This window comes from Topomyia yanbarensis, chromosome 3 (genome assembly GCF_030247195.1).
Source record: "Topomyia yanbarensis strain Yona2022 chromosome 3, ASM3024719v1, whole genome shotgun sequence".
In the NCBI taxonomy this organism is placed as follows: domain Eukaryota; kingdom Metazoa; phylum Arthropoda; class Insecta; order Diptera; family Culicidae; genus Topomyia; species Topomyia yanbarensis.
Window position 1 is genome coordinate 56,481,539 of NC_080672.1, and position 27,458 is coordinate 56,508,996.

Sequence of the window (27,458 nt, forward strand, 5' to 3'; positions counted from 1 at the left end):
CATGACAATAAGGTTAAATCAAAGCTTAATTTTTCACCTTCAACGAAACTGCCCTTGGCTTCAACGGAATTCAATCAATGAAGTTGCAATAACTGCTTTTCTGCTGATAATACCAACAATTTTGCTGAAATGAGAGGTGATCTCCAGTTATCAAACTTACTTGTTTTTGCAAACAAATCTTCAATCTCCAGTTGAAAAACATTGCTTTAAACCAAATAAGGATTCGTTCCTTCGCTTCCGGTCTACTCACAAGAATGTTCAAATTCGTCCTCGAAAATATAATAAAATATATCGGCTAAGTTACCAAAAATCAGTAAAGAATACCTGTTGAATCTTATGCATCTCAAAATTCTGTAAGGTATGAATCAACATTACCGAAAACTACAAAGTGATCCGATGCTGTTAGAATAGGTTATTCACGAGCGATAGGAACATTTCGAAGACTTGCATTAAATCATATCCACCCAATTCTTGTTTCAACACAATACATTAAAAAATTATTATAAAAATAAATTACCATGACTAGGTGGTTAGATTTTCCTACAAATCACCTATAAAATCAGTCGCATATTCGGTGGTTCAGATTCACTATCAATTTGTTCTTCGTAATTAATTCGACCGGTAATTTTTTCTTCACTCACATCGTCTTCCGGTCGATGTTTCGATGCTAGTACTTCATCCGGAAACAACTGGCACAGTTGTCCCAGTATTTGTTCCTTAAGTTGACTCTGATTTGCTGATGGTGCTTTGCGATCATCTACCGTTACGTCAGAAACACCGTTGCTCCTACTTAACACAATGGTAGCCGTTAAAAAAACCGATTTACCAATTAAAATACATACATGATCTCCTTCATCTTTCGGTTTTCCTTTTTCAGTTGCTTCACCATTTCCCAAAGTTTAGATCGAACGGCCTTACACTTGTGGTTGTTTTGCTTAATTTCACTGATAATTTGCTGCATCTCGAACCCTTCGATCGGCTGTGGAGGTCCACCGTCATCCTACACGTCAGAACAAGGTCTACAATGAATCACTGTAGACCACAAACACCAAAAAGAAAGAATGTTCTCAATTGCCTACCTCATCTTCACCTTCATACTTCGCCAGTGCTTCACAACGGGCCCGGAACGTTTCCTTACTAGATTCTAAACTTTCCAGCAGCTTTGAACGAATCTGCAGCAGTACATCGTCCTGTTTTTTCGCCTTCTGTAGAGTGTTGTAATCGTTACGCAATGTTTTCAGTTCCAGCTGTAGAGCCTCCACCAGCTTGATACGCTGCGCTTCCGGAGAATCTTTCAGTAAATCTTTGGGCAGCTCAACTGCACCGGATGCTTTGAGGCTGACGATTTGAGCATCCTTATCGGCGATTTCACGACTCATGGTGGAAACCTGCTGTTGCAGTTTTTCCTATCGACGAAACAAAGCAAAAATTAATATATGAAGTACTTACTGAAGCTTATAGTGATGTTTAGTACAATTGTTGATTTCCTTTCCTGATTACGTCGGGAAAGTCGCTTTTTTTCGTCCAACGCTGCCTCGAGAGCCGTTTCTGTAAAAAAAATGTAAGAAATGTAAAAATTAACTCGTGACTGATAGGTAGTGAAATCTTGTCATATTTACCTTTCTCGGCTAACTTCTGGGCAATCTCGAAGCTGCAATTTTCCTCTTTCTCACGAGCATGGTTGGCTTCGAACAGCTCCGCCTTCAGCTTATCAAGACGCGTGCTTAGAGTAGCGACCAGTTCATTGTTTTGGATAAGTTCGGTGCTTTTTTGAGCTAGGTCAGTTCGCAAGTCGGCTATCAGTTTATCCCGTTCCCGTATGCTTTCGCGCGACACGTTCACCCGAGAGGTAGCACTCGTATGCAGATTTTCCTTGAGCTGAGGTAGGTAATGATTGATACCTAGTGTTAGTAACGATTGGCCGATGAACGTAAATAGTTGAATTCCTGAGCAAATATATTTATATCTTATATACAGTTATGGGAGTCATCTCATCAGTCAGCTTAAAAAAATCGATTTTTTTGCTTCATTCGTTAGTATTATTATCAGAGAATATTCTTGCAAAGTTGCAGAGTATCACTGATTAACATTTCACGCCTGTATGTTTCCTTTCAAAGTGAATTAAAATTATATATTACTTTTGCCCTGAGAGGAGTAATATTCCATTTTATCCAGAGAATGGTTTCAGAAATTATTTATCACAAATCAATGAAAACCATCATCAATATAGTTGTGATTGGAAAGGGGTCGATAGTAGACAATGTAAATTGATGATTAGGGCCATTCTGAAATTCATGATGGAGATTTCCAGTTACTCCAAAATAGAGAGAATCACCATCAATATGTATGTCATTTGAAAGGGGGTGGTTAGTCGACAACAAAAATTGATGATTACAGCCGTTTTTTAATCCAAAATAGCGACATTCGGTTATTACTAAATAGTGAAAGTCACCATCAATGGTGGTCAACCATTATCAATATGGATGTCATTTGGGAGGGGGTGGTTAGTAGACATCGGAAATTGATAATTGGCAGCATCTTGAAATCCAAGATGGCGACTTCTAGTTATTAAAAAATAGTGAAAATCATCAGTATGAGCGTCATTTGAAAAGGGGTGCTGAGGAGACATCAGAAATTGATGACAAGATGGCAACCCTGTTTGAATAGCTCCATCGTTATACAAAATGTAAACTAGGCTTACCACCCACCGCTCCCGTATGGCAGATACTGCTATTCATAGAGGTTTGCTATGATTAATAATAAAATCCACTTGTTTTGAAGTCATGCTGCTTCTTTAGTTAATAACTTTTCTCAGCGAATTTTCACAAACTTACAATGTTCCACGAATGTGTTCAGTAGAAGAATACATTTAGAAATATGTAGTGTTCTCATGAATCGACCGATGAGGTGATTTTTTATGAATTTATTTTCAATTTTAACCGATTTTTCATACTAATTTCCATTAAAAAATTTTAAAATTTTTGGATATTAGAAAATATTAGATCATCATGAAATAGAAAAAAACTATAAAAAAAGTAAACATTGAAGTGATGATAATTATTACAGTGTTAGTTTTAGACAAATTACTATTATGATAACAGTTAAAATGAGTCTTAAGAATTTTCGAAACTTCGGCTTAAAAAGCTGTTGCAAATGCCGTGTTAAATAAAAGTATTGAAAAAGAAAACAGAATTTTCGATTGGCCATCAGTGATCGAGACCTGCGATTTAAAATGATTTCATGTCCATTTCAAAATATTTTTATTATCTGAAGTATTGGAATTGTACCGATTTATATGAGAAATTCGATAACCAACCTGTAAGTCTGGAACCAAAAGTCAGAACTGAATGAAATTCAATAGCAATCAATAAGGTTACTGTATTTCTCATTTGAAATCAAGTATGTAAAAATCAGTCAAGAATTCGCCGAGAAATAGGTTGGACATTAACTTAGGAGCTGGACAAATTCCCCGGCGGTATCAAGAACCGCCGTAAATGGCCAATGTTATTGAAGCTAGTTTGATTGGTCATTAGTAATCTAGACCTGCGAATCCAAGTAATGTTGCATCCATTTTGATATGTATAGCATCATTTGGATGGTGGTGTCAGTTTATATAGGAATTTGCTGTGTGACCCCACACTTCAATCTGTAATAGGGCATCGCAAAAATTTTTTTTATTGGATTCTCGAAGGCCCCCCTCTCATATTGTGACAAATGTCAAAGTAAGCTCAGATGCCAAATTTCACATCATTTGAACAATTTTAGACCCCCGCCCACTTCGCTTGAATTTTTTTGAAATTGGTACTATGGGAAAATATGGAGGAAAAATACATTAAATGCTATAACTTTTGAAGTAGCAGTCAGAAAATTGAAATTTATACCCCTTTTGGAAGAAAATAATCTTAGTATTTGAATTTATATATATTTGTTTTTAGAAAAATACGGGAAAGTGGGGTACTGGGTCATTTTGGCCCCAAAATCCCCTATTTTTAATGATTTTTCTGCTCCGTGATGCAAATCATACATATTTCGTAGTTTTTCTAATGTAAAAAAATATCAGAAATCGAACGGAACCCTTTTGACCTTAGTCCGAATACGAGAAGTTGGGGTTAAATGGCCTTTTGTCATTCATATTAAACTTCATCATTTTCCCGTGAATATATCTCTATTATTCTTTACTCAATTTTCATAAACTATACCTTGTTGAACGTGGAAAATCCTTAGGATTATAACAAAAATAGATTCGTTACCGGTAAAATTCAGAAACATCATTCAAATACTAAGATTATTTCCTTTCAAAAGAGGTATAAATTGTAATTTTCTTATTGCTACTTCAAAAGTTAAAGCATTTAATGTATTTTTCCTCCATATTTTCCCATAGTATCAATTTCAAAAAAATTCAAGCGAAGTGGGCGGGGGTCTAAAATTGTCCAAATGATGTGAAATTTGGCATCTGAGCTTACTTTAACATTTGTCACAATATGAGAGAGGGGGCCTTTGAGAATTCAAAAAAAAAATTTTTTTGCAATGCCCTAATCTGTAACTCCGGAACTGGAAGTCCGATCAACTAAAAATTCAATAGTAGCTTATGGAAACGCCATAGCGTTGATTCTAATCCAAGTTTGTGCAAATTAGTTCAGCCATCTCTGAGAAATTTGTGAGTTTTAATGACACACACATATTCAAATGCACACACACGCAGGGAGGCAGCAGGGACAGGAAGGACAGGAGTATAGGGGTTTAAAAAACGGACCCCCACCCTCCCCGCCGGTCCTACTGCGAGTTTTGGAGTCTTGCTACGATTTGGTGGGGTTTGTATTTGGGTCTGGTAAACCTCTAAAAAAGTAATAACTCCGAAAGCAGCTCCGACGAAGCGAATCTGTGCCGCTTTTGCTAAGAGCCAAAGATTCCAATAATCTAAGATCTCTAGCCCAACCGGCACATCAGGATCGATGCCAGTAACTTCGTGATTATGGCATACTGGCCATGTCGAACGTCAACGGACAGGACATGGATTACGAATTGTACGGCGACTTTGGGTTGACAGGCGTGCTGTTCTACTCTCTGAGTAAGAAAGGATGACACCGACTTGAAATGGCGAGTGGGCTAACAGCGCGGCTGCCTCCGTCACAACAAAACCCTACAGGTCTCCGGGAACGTTCAAAACTCGTCACCATTGGTACCAGGTGGTACTAGGTTCGGTTGGAGCATTCCCGATTTTACGCCGATCCGGCTCTGAAGGATAGTGCTCCCCATGAAGGATAGTGCCAAGCCTGGCATGATCTCTCTGCTTGCATAGAAAATCATGGGATCACGAGAGGTCACTATGTACAACGAGTGGAGGTAGCGACCCGTAGTTGGGACCCAACAAAATGGAGACATCCAATAAAACAAACTAGGAGAACGCGATTGCGTTTGCAAGGAACGGTAAACTGCAAAGATCACCACAGCGAGTACCGGCAGCGGATTGATACAGAGTGAACCACGTGAGATGGGGTTACCGAATCGAGTGTTCACCTCGAGATCAGATGGCGACATCACACAGTGGCACGACGAGTGACAAAACCCCAAAAATCAATGTCTTGTAATTCTTTCGTAAATATTTATTTTGTTTTTCTCTCAGCTTGAATAAAAGTATCCCAAAATTTTACGATAATAGGATTAAAAATGAATTTTTAATATGTCATTGAAGCAAGTGATGTCGGGGATTTCTGTTCAATTCAATTCATAAGAATTGTTAGTACCTTAGAATTTTAAACGACGATATCTCAAGAACTACACAGCCGATTGGAGCAATTTTAAGTTTATTGAAAAGAAGAATGAATATGCTAAACTATAGCTGTGAGATTTTTGTGCAAAACTGATTAATGTTTGTTCTGCATCAAAAAAACCCCAATTGAAAATTTTTATGTCATATCAGTAATTTATCTTTATACGTCTTGCAATTTTTGAGATGGTTTCCCATAGGTTACTTATCATGAAACTGACTCAAAATTTACTGTAGTTTCAAGATATATAGGCCTCATCTTGCGCATTTTTGCGCCGTTGTTGGTATATCTATGTTTTTGAAAATACCCATTTGGAGACGCCCTGTAGCTAATAAATCTCCTGACAAAATGGTTGCCTAAACAGCTTCATATTCCTGAAATATTAGTGATTTTTACTAGTTTTTTCAACCATTTCTGATATCCGATGTGATTGGCTACTATGATTAACGTGTATATTAACCCTTTAACGACCAACGCATTTAAATGGGTTTACATAAAAGTAGTCGAAAAAATGAAATAAGGAATTTCAAAACTGATATCAGAAATGGATTCAGCGACCCAAAATTAGTTAAAACCCCAAGTTTTAGCCACATAAACCAATTTTTATAATTTTGCCACAACTTTGTATGAAGAGGTGCCACTGTGCTCGCCCAGAATTGCTCACATCTTAGGAAGTCGTACTTGACGGAGGTGAGGAAAAAGTTTGACGAGCTCTATGAGTTCGTGAAGGACAAGCACAGTGTGCACAAAAATATGAAGCAGCTAGTTAAGAGTATCAAATCGGCCGTAACAGCTGTTGAACGCAAGCCGAAGGCGCTCTTGATGAGAGCTGAATCAGCTCTGACGGACGCCGCGAAACACGTGACGACAGAAACTGAGGTGACAACAAAAAGTCACCAAAATACTCGCTCGGAGAAAAAAGCCAAGCTGGGAGAGCAAGAAAACCTGAAAAAGCAGAAAGACCGTGGCTGGTGCCTCGTGAAAAGCCAGCAGGTGAAGCGTCTACTCGGTACGAGAGGTACAACGGCGATGCACTTATCATCGAAGCGAAGATTAAAACGTCCTGTGCGGCTCTTCTCAACAGAGTGAGGGAGGACCCAGAGCTGAAGGAGTTGGGTGTATTTGTCGTTAAAACAAGACAATTCATAAGGGCGAGATGATCTACGAGGTGACGAAGGATTCTTCCGCCAAGAGCTTGACCTACCGCGAGCTCAATGCTAAATTCTTGGGCAGCGAAGCGAATGTGAGAGCCCTGTCGCAGGAAGCCGTAGTCGAGTGTAAGGGTCTAGACGAGATAAAGAGCGTAGAAAAACTGAAAGGGGAACTGATCGAGCAGTGCAAACTAAATGTACCGGCGACTATCCGGATTTGGAAATCGTATGCAGGCAATCAAACGGCAGCGATTCGACTACCGGTGGCCGTTGCCACCAAGCTGGCGGACACTGGCAAGATAAAAGTCGGATGGACGATATGCTCGCTGAAAATCCGCGAGTTACCAAGCAGATGGAACAATGCTTCAGGTGCTTGGACCTCGGACATCAAACGAGGAACTGCAAGGGCCCGGACTGCACGAAGCAATCAAGGTGAATGATCTGCAAACCGGAGGACGGAAACGACCACACGGCTGGCGTCTTCAAATGCCCTGCGCACAAAAAACGATAAAGGTGGGCCGATGATGATGGAGATAGCCCAGCTTAATCTCAATCATTGCGACAAGGCACAGCAGCAGTTGTGGCAGTCGACAACAAAAATGAAGTGCGAGGTTGCAATTATTCAAGAGCCATATCATGTTTCTCACAATAACGGTAACTGAGTGGTGGATAGTGCAGGGATGGCGGCAATCCATGTGACGACCGGTTTCCCGGTGGAAATGATGTTGACAATCCAGTCTCCAACGACAAGCTCCTTATAGTGGCGAAAGAGCTGAAGGCGAAGAAAGCTCCCAGTCCGGACAGTAGCCCCTACGTGGCACTGAACCCTGGCGTTTACGGACGTATTTAGAATAGTTGTATAGAAATGCCTGAATGAAGATTTCACGGATAGGTAGAAGATCCAGAAGCTGGTGTTGATGCCAGAACCATAGGGAAGCCACCAGGAGATCCAGCATCGTACCGGCCTATATGCCTGCTGGATACTCTTGGTAAACTTCTGGAAGGGTCATCCTCAATAGGCTGACGAGCTACGCTAAAAGTGATAACGGACTATCGGAGAGGCAGTTAGGATTCCGGAAAGCGATCTCGACGGTGGTCTTCGCGAGCGCGAAGAAACTTCGAAGTAAAGAAGGGGTAATCGCTACTGCGCCGTGGTAACAAGCGATGCGAAGAATGCGTTTCACAGCGCTAGCTGGATGGCTATGACCGTAGCGCTGCGCGGAATGCTGTTCCCGGACTATTTGCGCAAGATTCTGAAAATTCAGTTTCAGAAGCAAGTTCTGGTCTCCGAGACGAACATGGGACAAAGGTGGAAGTGGAGATGTTGAGTTGGCTCACCACAAGACGAAGGTAGGGCTGGTAAGCAGCCGTAAAAACCCTGAATCTCACCGAAGGGTGCGCTGAGGCATTGGGGTTTGATAGTCGGCGATCGCTTAAATTACAACAGCTATATCGATTATATGTGTGAGAAGCCTACGAGGACAACTAACGCATTGGTAACGATAATGCCGAATATCGGAGGAGCAAGAGGCAGCACGATCATCTTTAATACTGAGGTATGACGTACCTGGCCTGGGCTGCTGAGCTGAACTCAAAGCGGAACCGAAAGAAGTTCACAAACACTTGGTTGTTCGTGTCGCGGGTGCATACAGGACGGTATGCATAATTGCCGAGATGATTGCTATCTGCATCACTCTGGCTGAGGACGTGGAATACTGTTAGTGGAGAAATGCACGTAATGCAAGGAGACTGGTCCGAGTGGACTTTTTGGCTAAGGCCGATGACAAGCTGAAGCGGAAAGCGAAGCGTTTGCGGACGCGTCATAGTGTTTTGCCGCGTTCGCCCCGCTTTTACTATGACAGTATTACGCGTTCTACATACACACACCAAAGAGATAGGTCAAACGCATTCGCTTCGCTTACCGCTACCGCATCGCAAATCGCGTAAGCATGTCATCGGCCTAAGTTGCAGCAAGAGTGGGTCAACGCGTAGAAACGAAGGAGGACCCATTGACTCATCCCAAATGTATCGGCTTGGGTACATAGGAAGCATGGAGAGGTGAACTTCCATTTGACGCAGTTTTTGTCCGGGCACAAACTGGTTCGACCATTGAGTAGGCTAGATTCACCGCCGGGGACTCCATCGAGTAGATCGGGACGAAGCGAGGAGCTTAATGGCTCACGGAAACGAACATCGGTATCGAGAGAAATCTACCACCGGGGATTTCACAGTAGGGTAGAATCGCCGCCGTGGACTATCCAACTATTTCGTGACAAAAGTGGAAACTTATTGACTTACAAAACAAATACCGGTACCAAGAGAAATTCCATTGTCAGGGAACTCTAAGTCGGAGTAGGGTAGTTCATCGCCGGATAATATCCGAGTCGATCTCGATAAGGCCGGGAGCTGAATGACTCACGGAATCAGGAGCTAAATGGCTCATAGAATCAGCATCTGAATGGCTCATTGGGACGAGAGCTGAGTGGTGACGTAATAGATGAAGACAAGAAGCAAGAGAAGAGTCGAGAGTTAAATCAAAACTCAAAGGTCGAACCATTTCATGACTCAAGTGAGGCTCCGTGATAAAGTAGAAGAAAGAAGTGCGATGAGTGCACAACGAGCCACCCCTCCCCCAACGAAGTAATACCTTGATGTATTTCCGTGGGGAAGAAGGGCGAAAAAAAGAGTAAGGAGTGTTTTAGTGGTTAGGCACGAACGTGAGTCGTGAGTCCCACACAGTGCCAATACACTGCAGGCCAGGCTTTTGAAGCATTTTGAACCTTACTATAAAAAAACTAAAAAACACAGACATTTGTCGAACTCGATGAATTGAGTCGAATGGTATTTATAAGAGACTCAGCCATCCGGTTCCTCGGTTGAACAATCAGCTTTCAGAGGGATTGAATAGCCTTTCTATAACCGAAAGGTAAAAATTTAGCAATATTCTGTGAAAACGTCCCAATTTTATAAAATTGTTCCTCAGATGTTCGAAAAATCGTTTACATACTGATTGTAAAATCCGAAGAATAGAAGACGAAAAATTGTTATGAACCCGACATTTTTAACGAAAATCACTTTTAAAACATACCATTCAATTACCTTATCAATTTCCGCTTCCCGTTCCTGCAGCAGCGCTGTCTTCGCCTTCAGCTGACAGTCCAAGTCCAGCGCCCGCTCGATTTGAGTCCTACAATCCGTCTCAAGGCATCTGCATTTTTCCTCCAGCTGTTCCATTTTCCCATTCAACTTCGTGAGCTCCGTTTCTCGGATATGGAGCAGTGCCTGCACCTGTTGGATATCACCAGTGCCCTCGCATGGTGGACCCTCGGTGGCCACTATCTGATCAGGTTCAGTACAAAAATGAGCAACTGCCTGATCCAGGGCTCCTTCAACCGCTGGGACCAGCGATTGCTCGCTTTGGGTTCGGGAAATTTTTGCAAGTGCTTCCTTTGAGTTCGAATAGTTCTGGTACTTTTCTCCGATATTAGTTTTGAATTTATCAAATCGTTCTTTCTCTTGTGCGAGTAACTTCTGGGAATTATCGTGGCTCTCGTCGTTTTTCGTTTTTGGTGCATCCGTCGGTTTGAGACAGTTGTGCACCGTTACCGGTCGCTTGGAACGCAGGTATTTGGGGAGTGTTCCCGGCTTATGCAAGCCCTGTTGAATTTTGTCATCCGGAATGCCTATCTTGGATGTAGTGGATACCACAGAGGAAGATTTTCTGATTCCCGGACGTGACAAGCTCGTTGCCCTACTCTCGGTGATGTCCAAGGTGCTTTTCCTGCTGCTTGCACGCGATGTTTGGCGAGACGCGCTAGTCGTTGGCGTTGTGGCTCTTCTCGACACTCCCGAGTTGATTTTGGACGTTATGTCTTTCGTCGTTTTGAGCCCTGTCGAAGATCGAATCTCCCGGTAAGGTTTGATGCAATTCGATAGGCCATGATGATACCTACCCCCAGAAAGCTTCGATTTGACGTCGCTCATTTTGTCTTCAAATTTGAGCTTTTGATTGTACAAAATGGGCCGGAACGAGAATTGACAAACATGCGAAGGGTTCGAATACAAAAAAAAATATCCGCTTGCTGCGATCACAACCTGTATATAGTGATGCGCTTTCAAGTGTTCTCACCAGGTATCTGCTACGCCGCCATGATTTTCAAGCCAACATCTAAAACGTCGCGTTAGGGTCGATCCACAATAAACACAATCAATTTCATTCGACACAATTTTGTGATAGTCGAGTTCGTTTAATTTGTTGGTGCACCGTAGTGTAAAGTTTTTTATTATTCACCAACATGTCCAAAACAACACATTTCTTCAACTAGCTTTCCAATATTTTCGCTTTTTAACATATGTTTAAAAATTGAATCAGGCCGTACGGTGTTTGACTAGTGAAAATCGAGCTTCGAGCAAAACGAACAGAACAATTTGAACTGTCAGTGGGGCCCATAATTTCTGTGCCCGCTGAGATGTTGACTTACGTCAGTTCAATATAAATGGGATATGGGTGCCATATACGTGGTTCTCACGGTGTCTTTGTCGAACAAATTTATTCAAAAAAATTCGGCATCTGTAAAACTTCGGGATATGAAAGAATGGACTTTTCCGTTTCATTTGAAAGTAAAGTGATTAAATTTTAATAACTTTCTCGGGTAATTTTATATTGATTTATAGCATTCTACGAAGTTGTAGACAATGGGATTGTCCATCAGATTCTCATTTTTAGTATTTTTTGAATGTCTATAGTACCAATTAGTAGCAAAAATGCGAATTTTTAATTTCATTAAAAAGCTTAAGTTTTCAAACAAAAAAACTTTAAAATAAAAAGTTGTTCTGGAGCCCCCGATAGAATATTTTAATTTTACTTTCAAATGAAAGGGAAAAGCGCATTTTATCACGTGCTGAAGTTTCAGCGATGCCGATTTTTTTCGAATAAAATTGTTCTACCAAACACACCGTGAGAACCGGACATATGATCAAAATAAAATCAAGGGTTTTGGCACTTTGTTTCATAGCTCGAGGGGTGATTCAATCGACACCAAAACTTGGGTTTTTATATACTGGCCCTAGATGAACAATTCTTCCAATTTTGGTTCAAATCCGTGAAGGTCGATTACACGTGCCTTGATCACTTCGCTGGCCCATGACCCATACACTTTTTGTCTACGTTACCGACAGTCAACGTACCTGTGAGTGCACACATATCGCGAGTTGTAAGCTCCGATATGAGATTCGCATTATTAGCCTTATATCGAAGACTACATATTAAGAAGACTGACATCTTTTTCCTTCCACCATACAAACGAGAAGCGAGAGAGGTTACTGCGCCTCTAATGGAGGAAGTACTACCTTTACCCGCAAGTGGCGTATCTGTTACTGTCTCCAGATTCTGGACAGAGGTGCCAGTCTTTTTGATATGCAGTCTTCGCTGATATGCAAGAATGCAAGCAGGAAGCATTTCTCGTAGGCTAATATTGCCTATCTTGTTGTATGCAATGAAGTTTAGATATAGATTCGTAGTTGCTGTACGTTTATGCTGGAAATCGATTTGTGCTATTCCAACCATTGTTGATAAAAAAAAAACTGTACAATTCATTTCTAATATATATTGTACAACATTTAGAGGAAACCAAGTAAGTTGGGATGTAAACGTATGCAGCACGCCATATCAGGTTTAAATGGGACACAATCATTTGAATACCATGCTTTGCGAAAAAAATAACGGTCCACTGGGTCAGATATTCACATAATACAGTAAGGTCAAAACCCAAAATGATCCGTGATCAACTGTCATATTTTGGACCCTCCAACCATCAAGTCCTCGACACGGAACTACACCTTGACTTAGGGACTCCTGCTTGCACTCGGAAAAAAAAAATCCGTTCATGAATTCATGAACAAAAGTTCACGATTTCGTGAACTAAACAATTTACGAAAACCGTGACCAAGTTCCTGAAATGATGAACAATAAACCTAGTATTCATGTAACTATTTGTGTTTTCTAAGAACCAGTTCGCCCCGAATATATACATGGCGTTACATTAGAATGTTTGTTTGGGTTACTATTGTTGTTCCTTGGATATGTTTAGTTTTTGTTGGGAATCTTGTTTATGATTTGGGAATACACAGTCGACAGTCAAACGTTGTTCATGATTTCAAGATCTTAGTCGCGATGTTCGTAATTTCCATTCACGTTATCGTGATATTTTAGTCATTAATAGAGCAATTCATGTTCATGATTTCAGGGTCTTAGTCACGATTTTAGATATTTTTGTCACTAGTTGTGTGATTTGTGTTCATGATTTCGGGATCTTAGTCACGATTTTCGTAATTTCTGTTCATGTTATCATGATATTTTATTTTTAAGCTTACTTTCAAAGAGTGCAACTAATGTTCATCATATCTGCAGTTGTATCATGGTATTCGTAAATTCTCTTCGCCTTATCGTGATCGATTATTTTTGGTCACTAATGGTTTTTTTACTAGGAATAACGTGACAAAATGAACTGGATCATTAAAATAATTAAATTAAAATTCTCGAGATATCTGGTTCTGTGAACTATATCACGCACACTATATGGGGTTCTCAGTGCAGTTTTCGTTTTCTGTCCGGACATCACAATGAACCTTATCAAATGAATAACGATGTTCGAGGTTCTAATAGTTTTTTTTATATCTACTGCTCGTAGCTATTACTGGTCGCTAGCAGCTGGGTATTTTATAAAAAAGTGCCTGGAACAAAAATGATTCCACGAATAATACTCCAACTTTTGTGATAGAGTTCACGTAAAAATTTCATTACAATGTTGCATGAAATTGTAAAGGATTAGGGATATCTTCTAAATATAACAAGCACGCAAATAGATACTAGATAGTTCGTAAATCATGTACTAGGAATCATGAACCAGTTCACGAGTACATGAATAATATTTCATGATTTCGTGAACTATTTCACGAGCACGGATATTGGATCGTGACTAATATTTTAGGGATCATGAATTAGTGCACGAGTATTGAATGGATTCGTGAATAAAATTCCGAATTTCGTTAAATAGTTCACGAAAAAATAGCCAGAATATTTTGATTTTGTGAACTATTATTCCTATAACTATGAAAAAAATCATGAGTCAACCTTTGGTTTGATGAATAATGTTCATAAAGTTGTGAACTAGTTCTTGGCGGAAACCGTGACTGAAGTTCACAAAACAAAATCAAATATTTCCTCTAATAAAAGCGTTATGCGGGCGTTACGAAAGGGAAATTGAACATAATTATAAAAGCCATGGTTTTTGGTCATGGTCTTGTTTTCGTAACGTAAAAACGTGATTGTTCCAGAATTCATGGCACTTTGTTCATGATCTTGGGAAAAAAAATCCGTGCAGTCGCCTTCTGTGAGACCCATCGCAGGAAAAGAGACAGAAACTTGATTCTTTCGGCACAAATGTGATATAACAAAAGTTCTAAATAGCTCCTGAATAAAGCTTTCGCGAAAATTTTACACGTAAAAAGATACTATAAGTAAACCAACTTCCAAGTGTTGCCCTGTCCTTGATTAATGACAAGAATCATAACACATGAACCAGTCTCTACGCATCGCTCGATCGAGATAGAAGTGTTTTGTTTTCGGTCTGTTGGAAAAAGAACAGTGCAGTAATCCGCGTTCAAGGTTATTTTGCCATTCTCTGCCTCTTCGGTTTGGACTTTTATTTTCTTTTGTGCGTGTGTTAACCGTTAGGCCACATTCCTCAACCTTTTGTTCGTAAAGCGAGGATTGAACAATAACCAGCTATTTAAGCTGGACTGGTGCGTCGTGGGAAACGAGTATACAGATAAGTGAAATCTACCTTTTTGATACATTTACGGCTTTTTCCCGTCTGCGCGGGTGCTGACCCCGTGCGTTGACGGTGTCGATGGCTTCCTCCCCGGATGGCCAAATGGAGATCGAGTCGACTCCTAAGGCTCTCCCCCGACCCAAACAATAATTCTTTCGGCCCAAAACAAAATCGCTGAATCTATTACAGATTTCAAAAGACCTAACGGAACGGTTCTCGGCTGTGATCGAAATAAAAAAGGTCCGCTCAGACAGGCTGAGGGTCGTGCTGACTAACTCAAAGCAGGCAAACGATATTGCTTGCTGCGAGCACTTTACGAAGGACTATCACGTGTATATTCCAGCTGTGAAAGTACAGTCTGAAGGCGTTGTCACCGATGACAGTTTGACATGCGAGGATCTGCTGCAGTACGGGGTTGGCCGTTTCAGAGACCGCTTACTTCAGCCAGTGAAAATACTCGAGTGCAAGCGTTTGCACTCAGTAGTAGTTGCGGGGGATGGTTCAAAAACGTACCCCCAATCAAACTCTTATCGGTTGACCTTCGCTGGTACCGCTTTGCCAAATTACGTCCTCTTGCACAAGGTTCGTCTGCCTGTGCGTCTGTTTGTGCCGCGGGTCATGAATTGCACAAAGTGTAAACAATTGGGTCACACAGCCACCCATTGTAGCAATAAGGCCCGCTGTGGAAAATGCGGGGAGAATCATCTAGATGATTCGTGCAGTAAGAATGCTGAGAAGTGTCCTTACTGTGCAGAGAATCTGCATGATATCTCGGCATGTCCCGCGTACAAACTACGCGGGGATAAACTAAAACGTTCCCTTGCTGGACGATCCGAACGTTCTTTTGCAGAAATGCTAAAGAAAGCTACACCACCAACCTCAACAACATCTATGCTCACTTGCCTCCTAACGAGGGCGAGGCTGATGACCCACAAGAGGGAACATCTACTAGGGCGCCTAGAAGTTATAGGAAGAGGAGGAACATTTCCTCTCCTAAAGTTCGTTGTAAAGGCCAGAAGGTATCCCTTGACGGGACTCAGAAAGTCACATCTATTGGAAGTGTTGCAACCAAACCGAAGCAATTAGCTCCTGGTCTCGGAGGATTAAACTCAGAGAAGGAGTTCCCAGCACTTCCCGGAACATCAAAAATCCCAAGTTCCTCTGTTTCAGTTCGAGAATAATCGCGGCACTGGAATTATCAAACTTTCGGACATTGTGGACTGGATAATAAAAACTTTCAATATAACTGATCCTATTAAAAGTCTTATGTTAGCTTTTCTCCCTACAGTAAGAACATTTTTGAAGCAGTTGACTGCTAAATGGCCCCTCCTTTCAGCGATTGTATCCTTCGATGGCTAACTCATCGAACGAGGTCACGGATTTGATCACTGTTCTACAGTGCAATTGCAGAAGTATCATCCCGAAAATCGATTCCTTCAAAATTTTAATAAATAATTTGAGTTGCGATGCATTTGCATTATGTGAAACTTGGTTAACTTCCGACATAGATCTCAACTTCCACGACTTTAATATTATTCGCCTGGATCGAGACACCCCCTATGGAGGAGTGCTTTTGGGGATCAAAAAGCGCTATTCCTTCTACAGAATTAACCTTCCCTCGATAACAGGTATTGAAGTTGTCGCTTGTCAAGTAACAACCAAAGGCAAAGATCTTTGCATAGCTTCCATATATATTCCCCCCAACACCGCGATTGGGCATCGCCGGCTACATGACATCATAGAATCCCTGCCTGCACCGCGACTAGTTTTAGGCGACTTTAACTCTCACGGTACGGAATGGTTGCCTTTATGATGATAACCGTTCCTCTTTAATTCACAATATTTGCGACAACTTCAACATGACAATTCTAAACACGGGTGAAATGACACGGATTCCTCCCCCACCAGCGCGCCCAAGCGCATTAGATTTATCCCTTTGCTCGACCTCGCTAAAGTTAGAATGCGCGTGGAAGGTAATCCCTGATCCCCACGGTAGCGACCATCTGCCGATCGTAGTCTCAATCAATAACGGCTCAAGGCCATTGGAAACAATCAATATTTCGTATGACCTCACACGAAATATCGATTGGAAGAGCTATGCTGCCGCGATATCCGACAACATCGAATCTACTCAAGAACTTCCTCCGGAGGAAGAGTACAGCTTTTTGGCTGGCTTGATTCTCGACAGCGCGAATCAAGCTCAGACTAAGCCAGTACCCGGCGCGAACATACAAAAACGTTCTCCCAATCCCTGGTGGGATAAAGAGTGCTCAGACGTGTACGCAGAGAAGGCCGCCGCGTTTAAGACCTTCCGGAACGACGGGTTACCCGCTAGTTTTCAACAGTACGCGACGTTAGACAAGCGAATGAAGAGTTTGATGAAAGCCAAAAAACGCGGTTATTGGCGCCGGTTCGTCGACGGATTAACGAGAGAAACATCGATGAGCACTCTTTGGGGAACAGCCCGACGTATGCGAAATCGAAACAGTACTAATGAGAGCGTGGAATATTCAAACCGTTGGATATTCGATTTCGCCAAGAAGGTTTGTCCGGATTCCGCCCCGGCACAGAGGATCTACCGCGCCGCGTCCCGTCACGATAACACGAACGAAACACCTTTTTCGATGGTGGAGTTCTCACTTGCTCTCTTGTCGTGTAACAATAAAGCTCCAGGGCCAGACAGAATCAAATTCAACTTGTTGAAGAATCTGCCAGACTCTGCCAAGAGACGCTTGTTGAACTTATTTAATAAGTTTCTTGAGGCTAACATTGTCCCACATGATTGGAGGCAAGTGAAGGTCATCGCCATCCAAAAACCAGGAAAACCAGCCTCCGACCAGAATTCGTATCGACCGATCGCAATGCTATCTTGTATCCGGAAGTTGTTCGAGAAAATGATCCTATCCCGCCTCGACAATTGGGTCGAAGCAAATGGCTTACTGTCAGATACACAATTTGGCTTTCGCAAAGGCAAAGGGACGAATGATTGTCTTGCGTTGCTCTCAACCGAAATTCAAATGGCCTATGCTAGTAAAGAGCAGATGGCATCAGTGTTCCTAGATATAAAGGGGGCTTTTGATTCAGTTTCTATCAACATTCTTTCAGAGAAGCTGCACCAGCATGGTCTTTCAGCGACTTTAAACAACTTTTTACTAAACTTGTTGTCGGAAAAGCACATGCATTTTTCGCATGGTGACTTATCGACATCACGATTTAGCTACATGGGCCTTCCCCAGGGCTCATGTCTAAGCCCCCTGTTATACAATTTCTACGTCAACGACATTAATGAATGTCTTGACAATTCCTGCACGTTAAGACAACTTGCAGACGATGGCGTGGTGTCTGTTACGGGACCCAAAGCTGTCGATCTACAAGGACCATTACAGAATACCTTGGACAATTTGTCTGCATGGGCTATTAAGCTGGGTATCGAATTCTCCACGGAGAAAACTGAGCTAGTTGTATTTTCTAGGAAGCGTGAACCAGCACAACTACAGCTTCTATTAATGGGTCAAACTATAGCTCAGGTCTTCACAGTAAAATATCTAGGGGTCTGGTTCGACTCGAAAGGTACTTGGGGATGCCATATTCGGTATCTGAAACAGAAATGCCAGCAAAGGATCAACTTTCTTCGTACAATAACCGGAACGTGGTGGGGTGCCCACCCAGGAGACCTAATTAGGTTGTATCAAACAACGATACTGTCGGTACTGGAATACGGATGCTTCTGCTTTCGATCCGCCGCGAACATACATTTCATCAAACTCGAAAGAATTCAGTATCGTTGTTTGCGTATCGCCTTGGGGTGCATGCAGTCGACCCATACGATGAGTCTCGAAGTCCTGTCGGGCGTTCTCCCGCTGAAAAATCGATTTTGGGAACTCTCATATCGATTGCTCATTCGATGCGATATCTTGAACCCGTTGGTGATTGAAAATTTCGAAAGGCTTGTTGAGCTCAATTCTCAGACCCGTTTTATGTCCCTGTACTTTGACTACATGGCGCAAAATATTAATCCTTCTTCTTACAATCCCAACCGTGTGCATTTCATAAATACTTCTGAATCTACTGTTTTCTTCGACACATCCATGAAAGATGAGATTATTGCAATTCCGGACCATATACGCCCACAAGTGGTTCCAAATATTTTTTATAATAAATTCCGAGAAGTCGACTGTTCTAAGATGTTTTATACTGACGGATCAAACCTCGAAGGGTCCACTGGCTTCGGTATTTTCAATCAAAAGTTCACCGCCTCCTACAAACTCAGTGACCCTGCTTCAGTTTACGCCGCAGAACTAGCTGCTATTCAGTATACCCTTGGAGTCATTGACACATTACCCGCAGACCATTACTTCATCGTCTCGGATAGTCTGAGTTCTATTGACGCTATTCGCTCGATGAAACATGGAAAGCATTCCTCGTATTTTTTGGGGAAAATACGGGAGCTACTGAGTGCTTTATCTGACAAATCTTTCCGGATTACCTTGGTGTGGGTCCCTTCTCATTGCTCCATTCCGGGCAATGAGAAGGCGGACTCCTTAGCTAAGGTGGGTGCCATTGAAGGTGACGTTTTTGAAAGACCAATTTGCTTCCACGAATTTTTCAGTATTACTCATCAGAGAACCCTCGAAAGTTGGCAAACCTCGTGGAGCAATGGGGAGCTAGGAAGGTGGCTACATTCGATAGTCCCTAAGGTATCGACGAAACCTTGGTTCAAGGGGATGGATGTGGGTCGTGACTTCATTCGTGTGATGTCCCGACTCATGGCGAACCATTACACGCTGGATGCACATCTCCGACGTATTGGGCTCGTGGAGAGTGGTATCTGCGCTTGTGGCGACGGTTATCACGATATAGAGCACATAGTCTGGGCGTGCACCGAGTACAGTTCCGCCAGGTCTCGGCTTATGGACACCCTCCGGGCCCGAGGAAGACCACCCAACGTCCCGGTTCGAGATGTGTTGGCAAGCCGCGATGTCCTCTATATGTCCCTTATATACACCTTCATAAAAACCATCAATATCCAACTTTAACTGCCCCTTTTTCCTTATCATTCTCAGAAGCGCTCTCTTCCACCTGTACCATACACCCACGATGGTTTGATGCGACTCCAAGGCGACACAAAACATCCCTGTCGAATGAGCCAACAAACACGGGACCTAAAGCACGAACATCACACGCACAACTCGAAATGTAGCCGATCAACATCTGAGCCGCACTACGAAATCGTCTGGAGAAACCCCTGCCATCTCGAGAACGACCACCCGGCGTCCCAGTACATGATTCTTCCTGATGAAGACCACCCTGATTCTGTAATCCATCCGTTGATCTCCCGAAGTCTGAAACTGAAATAATGTTCTCCCCCTGCCATGTTTGTCCACCCTACTTCCCCTGACTCTTATACACAGAAGTAACACCCCTCCCCCCCCCCCCCCCCCCAATTTTCTTCATGAAGCATTTAGCTCTTCTTGCCTTTTCTAGTTTTAACTATTATATTATATGATCTCGTTGAAAATGCCCAACTCTACTACCACATAAAATAACTCTAATTAATGTCTCCGAATCTTTACAAAATTTAATCACGCCCTCTAATTATTTCTACTTTTAAGATAGTCGTAAAAATTTTCCCCCTTAGTTAAACATTATTTGCTCCAATAATCTCATTGCTAAAAATGTCAAACCGTATTGCCATAAAAACTAAATGACCCCTCTAATCTTACGAAAATTATACTACCCCCTTGTGTATATGTATAGCTATAAATTAGCCTTAGTTTAATTTCAAAAATCAATATGTAAGCCCCTAGTTTTAAATAATTTAAAATGTAAAACAAAACAAAATTGGCACCTTTAAGCTAACGCAAACCTGCCTTATCAAATAAACGAATTGAAAAAAAACACATGAACCATTGGAGATATCTATATAATTCACTCAGTAAAGCTGTTTCGATTTGATTGTTTTGCAATTTTGTAAAACATTATGCAGCTTAATTTTAAATATGTAGAAAGTTAACACCCCAACTATAAAGACCACCCTAATTTAACTAATATGATAAAATCGACAATTACTAACAAAGTTTGCCGAAGAAACTATATATCCAAAATTAACTGTTTTTAGCGTAAATAGTTTTGTCATCGTAAATACGGCTTTATGTACAGGGGCGGATCCAGAAAAAAATTTCGGAGGGGGTCCGTAATTTAGATTTTTAAATGTTCATTGCACTGTAAGTAATATGTAATAACCTCATTTACTTAATTTTGGTGGTCGATCTGGTTTGGAAAGATTTCGAATTTAGAAAGAATTAAAATAGAAACTATTTGAAAATTTATCAACAAGTTAAAAAATCCGCGGATCTGCCACTGCTTTAGGACCATAGTGCAGCGTCACCACAATAATAACATTATGAAATAGTGTCTTTCGGGATCGGATTCCAAGACCAGAAAAATCATCCCAAATCGAAAACACAATCCTCTCAAAGCTGACGACTAAATTAATATTTACTTAACACATTGTTAGCTTCCAAATTGGATATGCAAATTAGTGCGGTAAATCCTCCGCTGCTTAGCCCAGCTTTTCTCGGCTTCGTTCTGGATTTCGCTATTGAAGCTGCGTGTAAAAAATTTCCAGAGCATGGCACGCAAAACAAATAACGTTTCCTTTTTCGGAAACCGAACCGAGCTACCTACGACGACGACGATTGCTGAATGTGATCAATACCAGAAGCCAGAGGATTAAGTTAATTTGATTTCTTTTTCTCGGCCAAACTCACAGAAACTCTTGCTGCCGAATTTGGCATTTTACGTTCGCTCGAGTCTCACTCCTCCGGCCTCAGGTTCTGTTGTTTGCTGAATTTGTATAGACACACCAGTAGACCCCTGACGGTCATCAATCAGACGGTAAGTAGCGAAACTATACGTGCCACATCGGTTGCTCGCAGGCCAACAGACAAAAGTGCGGCTCAGAAAGGGGACCTCATTTTCTGGGGTTTATCGTACTTTTCTCTTGTTTCCTCAATTTTGTGCATCGATCGAGGATAAAAGGTACCGGAATCGATCGTCAATAGAGGAAAAATCGAACCCATTATACTATTAATATATTGCTGTTTTGTATTCGGATGAAAATTGTCGCCCTCCGGTGGGTTCTAAGTTCGCATAATTGTGAAACGATTAGGAGCTACTGATATATTGAGATGGCTTTGTGTGTGCTGTTCGATTAGCCCCGAGGCCTTGTGCTGTTCGGAGGACAGTCACAATGAGCGGCAATAAAAGAAATCTGTAGATTCATTGGTATGTAAAATTGCTTGAGATTTTAGTCAACGCCTGCGGACATCGGAGGTCAAATCTTGAGGTCATGTGAAACCGAAATCTCGAGCACGCCCAATTCTGCCAAGATTATACTACCATCTGTAAAGTCATATTGATTGATAGATTCTTATTCATATCCATTCTGAATTTGTGTTTGGGACGTACCTATAGAATAAGATTTTAGGATTGCATCAAATTTCTTCAAAAGAAAGTTTATAATATTTTTGCCTTTCTCGTGTAGAAAGGTTATGAAATTGCTCCAAAAACCAACTTTCTAACCGAGGCCTGTGATATCCCATTCGACTCAATTCGTCGAGATCGGAAAATGTCTGTGTGTATGTATATATGCATGTATGTGTGTATGCATGTGTATGTATGTGCGGATATATTAACAAAATGTCCACATCGTTTTCTCGGAGATGGCTGAACCGATTTTCACAAACTTACTCGCGAATGGAAGGCACAAGGTTCCCATCGGCTGCTATTGAATTTCGTTTAATTCTGATATCTGGTTCCGGAGCTACGAGTTGTGGAGTATGGTTACATAAAAAATCTTGTTATAATTTGTCCACATCGGTTTCTCGGAATTTTCTAAACCGATTATCACAAACTTGGTCTTAAATTCAAGGTACAACGTTGCCATCGGCTGCAATCGTTTTTTGTGAGGATTGGATTTCTAGTTCCTGAATTACAGGATGATGAGTACGATCACGCAAAAAATCCCGATTTTAACGGATACTGCGAGTAATGTATAAAGGTGAATTTTTTTTCAAAAATGTAACAACAACTGCTTGGATTTGTAGTTCTAGGTCACTAACAGTCATTCAAAGTCTCTTTGACCACATTGACCACCATCGACGGATCGGGAAGCTCAGGCGGGAGGAATCCAAGAATAATAATTACATCGGTTTCTCGCAGATGGCTAGACCGATTGGACCAAACTTAAATGAAAGCTTTTACAACCCCGTAAACTTGTATTAAATTTAATTCTGATCCGACTTACAGTTCCGATATTACGGGTCATGGCTTGTGGTCACATAGAAAATTCCGATTCAAACGGATATCGCGATGAATGCAAAAAGGTAAACATTTCGCTAAAATGTGTATGTGTATCAAACAACTTACATTTGCAGTTCTAGGTCACTGACTGCCAACCAAAGTCTCGTCGACCACATTGCCCATCATAGACAATTCCGGAAGTGCCCCGGTAAAGTCGCCACCTATCAAAATTAATCAAAACTCACATCAGTTTATCGGAGATGGTTGTGACGATTTTCACAAACTTATTACCAAATGAAAGGTTATAATCGCCATAGATATTTATAAAATTTCATATGGATCGGTTATATGCAGTGATGTACCGCTGGGAAAAATTCCAACTCCCAGGGTTTTTATTTTTGGTCTTTAACCGGGTTTTTCCCAAATCATTTTAACTCAAGCGAAACATGGGTTTTTTTTCGTTTTATCGATTTTATGAGGTTCATTCACCTTTTTTAAAAACCTAGCATTTGTATTCGAACGACCGAAAATAAAAGTCACAAGGATGCTTTGCAAAACCCATTGAAATTATGTTAGAATGTAAAAATCGAATATAAAAAACAAGCGTAAAAATCGGACAGGGGTCTTTCAGCACAAGAGTCGCTTAGAAAAATCCCAACCGAAAAAGTAGTCAAGGATGAACCTCCAGTATAATTAACTCGCAGGAAAATTCGTATAATGTTACCTTCACGATTAAAAGTCGAATAAACGAAAGTCCTTTGTAAGAATCGGATATATTTTTGCCTTTCTCATATAGAAAGGTTATGCAATTGCTCCAAAAACCGACTTTCTAACCGAGGCCCGGAGGGCCGACTGTCATATTCCATTCGACTCAGTTCATCAAGATTGGAAAATGTCTGTGTGTGTATGTATGTGTATATGTATGTGTGTGTATGTCCAGATACAAAATGTCCACATCGTTTTCTCGGAGATAGCTGTACCGATTTTTACAATCTTGAACGTACAAGGTTCCCATCGGCTGCTATTGAATTTCATTTAATTCCGATTTTCGATTCCGGAGTTACGAATTGAAACGTACAGTCACATAGATAATCTAGTTATAGTTTGTCCACATCAGTTTCTCAAAATTGTCTGAACTGATTTTCACAAACTTAGTCTTCATTGAGAGGCGCAACGTTCCCATTGGCTGCTATTGATTTTTTTGTGTATCCGACTTCAAGTTAGAGATTTATAGGGTGATGAGTACGATCATACCGAAAATCCCTTTCAACGCATTCAGCAATTAATGTAAAAAGGTAAACAATATCCAAACTTGTAAGCCCAATTGCTTAAATTTGTAGTTCTAGTTTACTAACGGCCATTCAATGCCTCTTTGGCAACATTGACCCTCATACACGGTTCTGTCATTCCCCAGAAAAATGGTCATTTTTCAAAATTAACAAATTCTCATCGATTTCTCGGAGATCGATAAATCAATTTTAATCAACTTAGTCTCAAATGAAAGGTATACTATCCTCAAAGACTGCTGTAAAATTTTCTACGGATCGGTTATATTGTTTCGCAAATATAGACTGAATTGTTCTGCCACACATTAAATGCTCATATACAAGCCGAAACTGGAAAATTTTCAAAGCAGGCAGTACACTAAAGCTCAAAAATAGAATTTATATTTTTGATGCCAAATACCTTTGAAACATACACTATGAGCTGAAAACTCGCAATTTCAAAGCCGTAGCATTGTAGGAACTTTGCTTGGCGGGACAGAATGTGTCGAAAAGTGGGCATCAAGCGGTTACATTTTACTAGAACGATGGCACAACAAACGAGTTGGGAATCTGCTTCGTAGTAATGAGCAAGATGCACCAACGCGTAATCAAGTAGTAGACGATCAGTGAAAGGATTTGTGTGGATCAAAGGTTATTTCTACAACTACAGCGTCGTCAACGTGCACTGTCCTCTCAAAGCGAGACCCAAGAAGATGCATTTAACGCGCATTTGGAGCCCGCGGCAGAATGTGAAGCTTCTCATCAGCGGCATGAACGTCATCCTTGAGATCACCTGATTAACAAACTGAGAACCAAATCGACCATGTTCTAATGAACGGAAATTTCTTCTCCGATATCACAAATGTTCGCACCTACCGCAGTGCGAAGGTAGATGCGGAATCGCCTACAGGAAGATCGGGATACCGAGGCAGAGTTACGAATGACACCAAGGTCCTTGACGGATACAACTCGTTCTACGGGAACAGAACACATTGAGTATTCGAACTTAATTGGAGTATGTACTCGTGTAAAAGTGATTGTACTGCATTGTTGAATATTCACACTCATTCCATTTCTGTCACTCCAGTCAATGATCCTATCGACGTCCATTTGCAATGCACAACAGTCTACCATAGTTGTTATGACACGGTAAATTTTCAGATCATCAGCATACATGACTGTAGAAGACGATAATTCACTGCAGAGGTCGTTCACAAAGAGCACAAATAGAAGAGGTCCGAGATGACTCCCTTGAGGAACGCCCGATGAAATGTGGAAAGGATCCGAGAGTGTAGTTTCAAGTCGCACCGAGGCGCTACGGGTCGCAAGATACGAGGAGATCCAATTAGTCAGCCAGTCCGGCAGTCCAGTCCGCCTTAGCTTTTCCACAGCAAGCTGATGAGGAACACGGTCAAAAGCTTTCGAGAAGTCGATGTACACCGCATCGATCTGTTGTCGTTTTTCCAATTTATCAATCAGCGTCGAAACGTAGCTCATCAGATTTGTAGTTGTCGAGCGTTTTTACGTTTTTAATATTTTAACGCGGGGTAGATAACATCTAACAACATACTCTCGAAGATTTTAGGGAGACAGCTTAAGATTGAAATTCCTCTATAATTGGTGACGTACATGATACGTTGCCTGTTTTGTGGATTGGAGTTATCAAAGCTTCCTCCCACTTCGTGGGGAAAATATTTTCAGCAAGAGAGCGATTGAATAATAGAGATGCTGGTAGTGCCAAAGATGAAGAGCAGTTCTTGATGAACGATGGTTGTAGCCTGTCGGACCCCGGGCCCTTGGAACTGTCAATCCCCCGAAGATTGAGATGTACCTGATGTTCGATGAATGATGTTGAAGGCAAATTCAGAGTGAACATTGGCAAACTATTCAAGTACGATTCAGACAAAGGTGGTGAGTTATTACTTAGCACGTTTTGAAAGAATGACGAGAATAGATTTGCTGACTCCGCTGGTGACTTTGATGTCCTGTCTCGATAGTTGACGCTTTCCGGGATTCCACCGGAGCACGTTTTGCTCCGCAGGTAAGACCAAAACTGCTTTGGGGTGTCCTTCATGCTGCATTCAATTCGGGAAACATATGAGCGAAAGTATGTTGCATTCACGAGCTCGAATTGGCGTTCTAATTCCCGCACGGACGTTTTGTCGGTTTCGCCTCTTGTTCTAAAAAATCGTTTTCGAGCCTTCCTGAGACGATTTCGAAGATTTCGTAACTCAGCATTCCACCAAGGTTGTTTGTTATCCGGCCGGCGCGTGCTTTTCCTGCTAGGTACAAGTTGTTGAAATATTGATTCAAGTTCGTGATAAAATCTATTCACAGATTCATCCAGAGTACCCAGCGTTAATATCTCAACCCAATTTATTCGTGAAATTTCAGTGTTTAATGCATCATAATCGCATTGATTGAAATCGTAGAATAAATCAACATCGTCATTTATAGACACGGGAAACACAGCGTCAACTTTCAACACAAACGGATTGTGGTGACGTTCTAATTTCATTAACTCCAATACTTTGCATCCGCCAGTGTTACTAACTAGCGCTAAAGCAAGCAACCTGTCATTCTCGTTCGTCAAATAGTTCACTTGTTGTAGGCCAGAAGCAATGATGGACTTGTTTTTTCTTGTATATATTTGTCATGCCATGTATAATAAAAATGTAATATATACAATAAACAATTTATAATGAGCACGACCAACCATGAAATCCTAGTGTTCATGATTGAGAAAGGCACAATTGCACCGCTAGGTGGATTAAAACAGATTCATTCTGAATGTAATCTGTATGGGGAAAAGACAATTGTCTTTTTCACGATAAGAACTATAATGCATCGCAATACATACTCTGTACTATATCCGATCCCTACATTCACAAAACCATGCTTTTCCTGATCCCAAAAACCACCCACCAAACACAGGACGGACACTTCCGATTATGACGCATCACTTATGATTCATAAGCAATTTGCTTGACGCATATCACTAAAGCCATTATCAAAGAGATACAGAGCGAAAAAAGGACGTGCATAATATCGTACAATCGAACTGGTATCATCACCACACCATTATTAAGCCATGTAGCGCGACTAGCAACCGGCTATATGAAAATGACTTTCTGAAGT

General features: G+C 41.3%; 1 protein-coding gene across 2 annotated transcripts; it reads right to left on the bottom strand.

The window, feature by feature from the left end:
• Window positions 1-522: 522 nt before the first annotated feature.
• Window positions 523-10,972, bottom strand: LOC131691040 (uncharacterized). Of its 2 annotated transcripts, none has more exons than XM_058977188.1 (7): window positions 10,873-10,972; window positions 10,019-10,809; window positions 1,620-1,878; window positions 1,475-1,548; window positions 1,080-1,406; window positions 843-1,000; window positions 523-786 (listed from the first exon to the last, which is right to left on the bottom strand). In XM_058977188.1, the coding sequence occupies exons 1-7, from the start codon at window positions 10,901-10,903 to the stop codon at window positions 552-554; spliced, it is 1,875 nt and encodes a 624-aa protein (XP_058833171.1). In that variant the 5' UTR covers window positions 10,904-10,972; the 3' UTR covers window positions 523-551. The 2 variants fall into 2 exon arrangements, with proteins under 2 accessions (XP_058833171.1, XP_058833170.1); XM_058977187.1 differs by having other exon boundaries at window positions 523-789.
• Window positions 10,973-27,458: the final 16,486 nt, after the last annotated feature.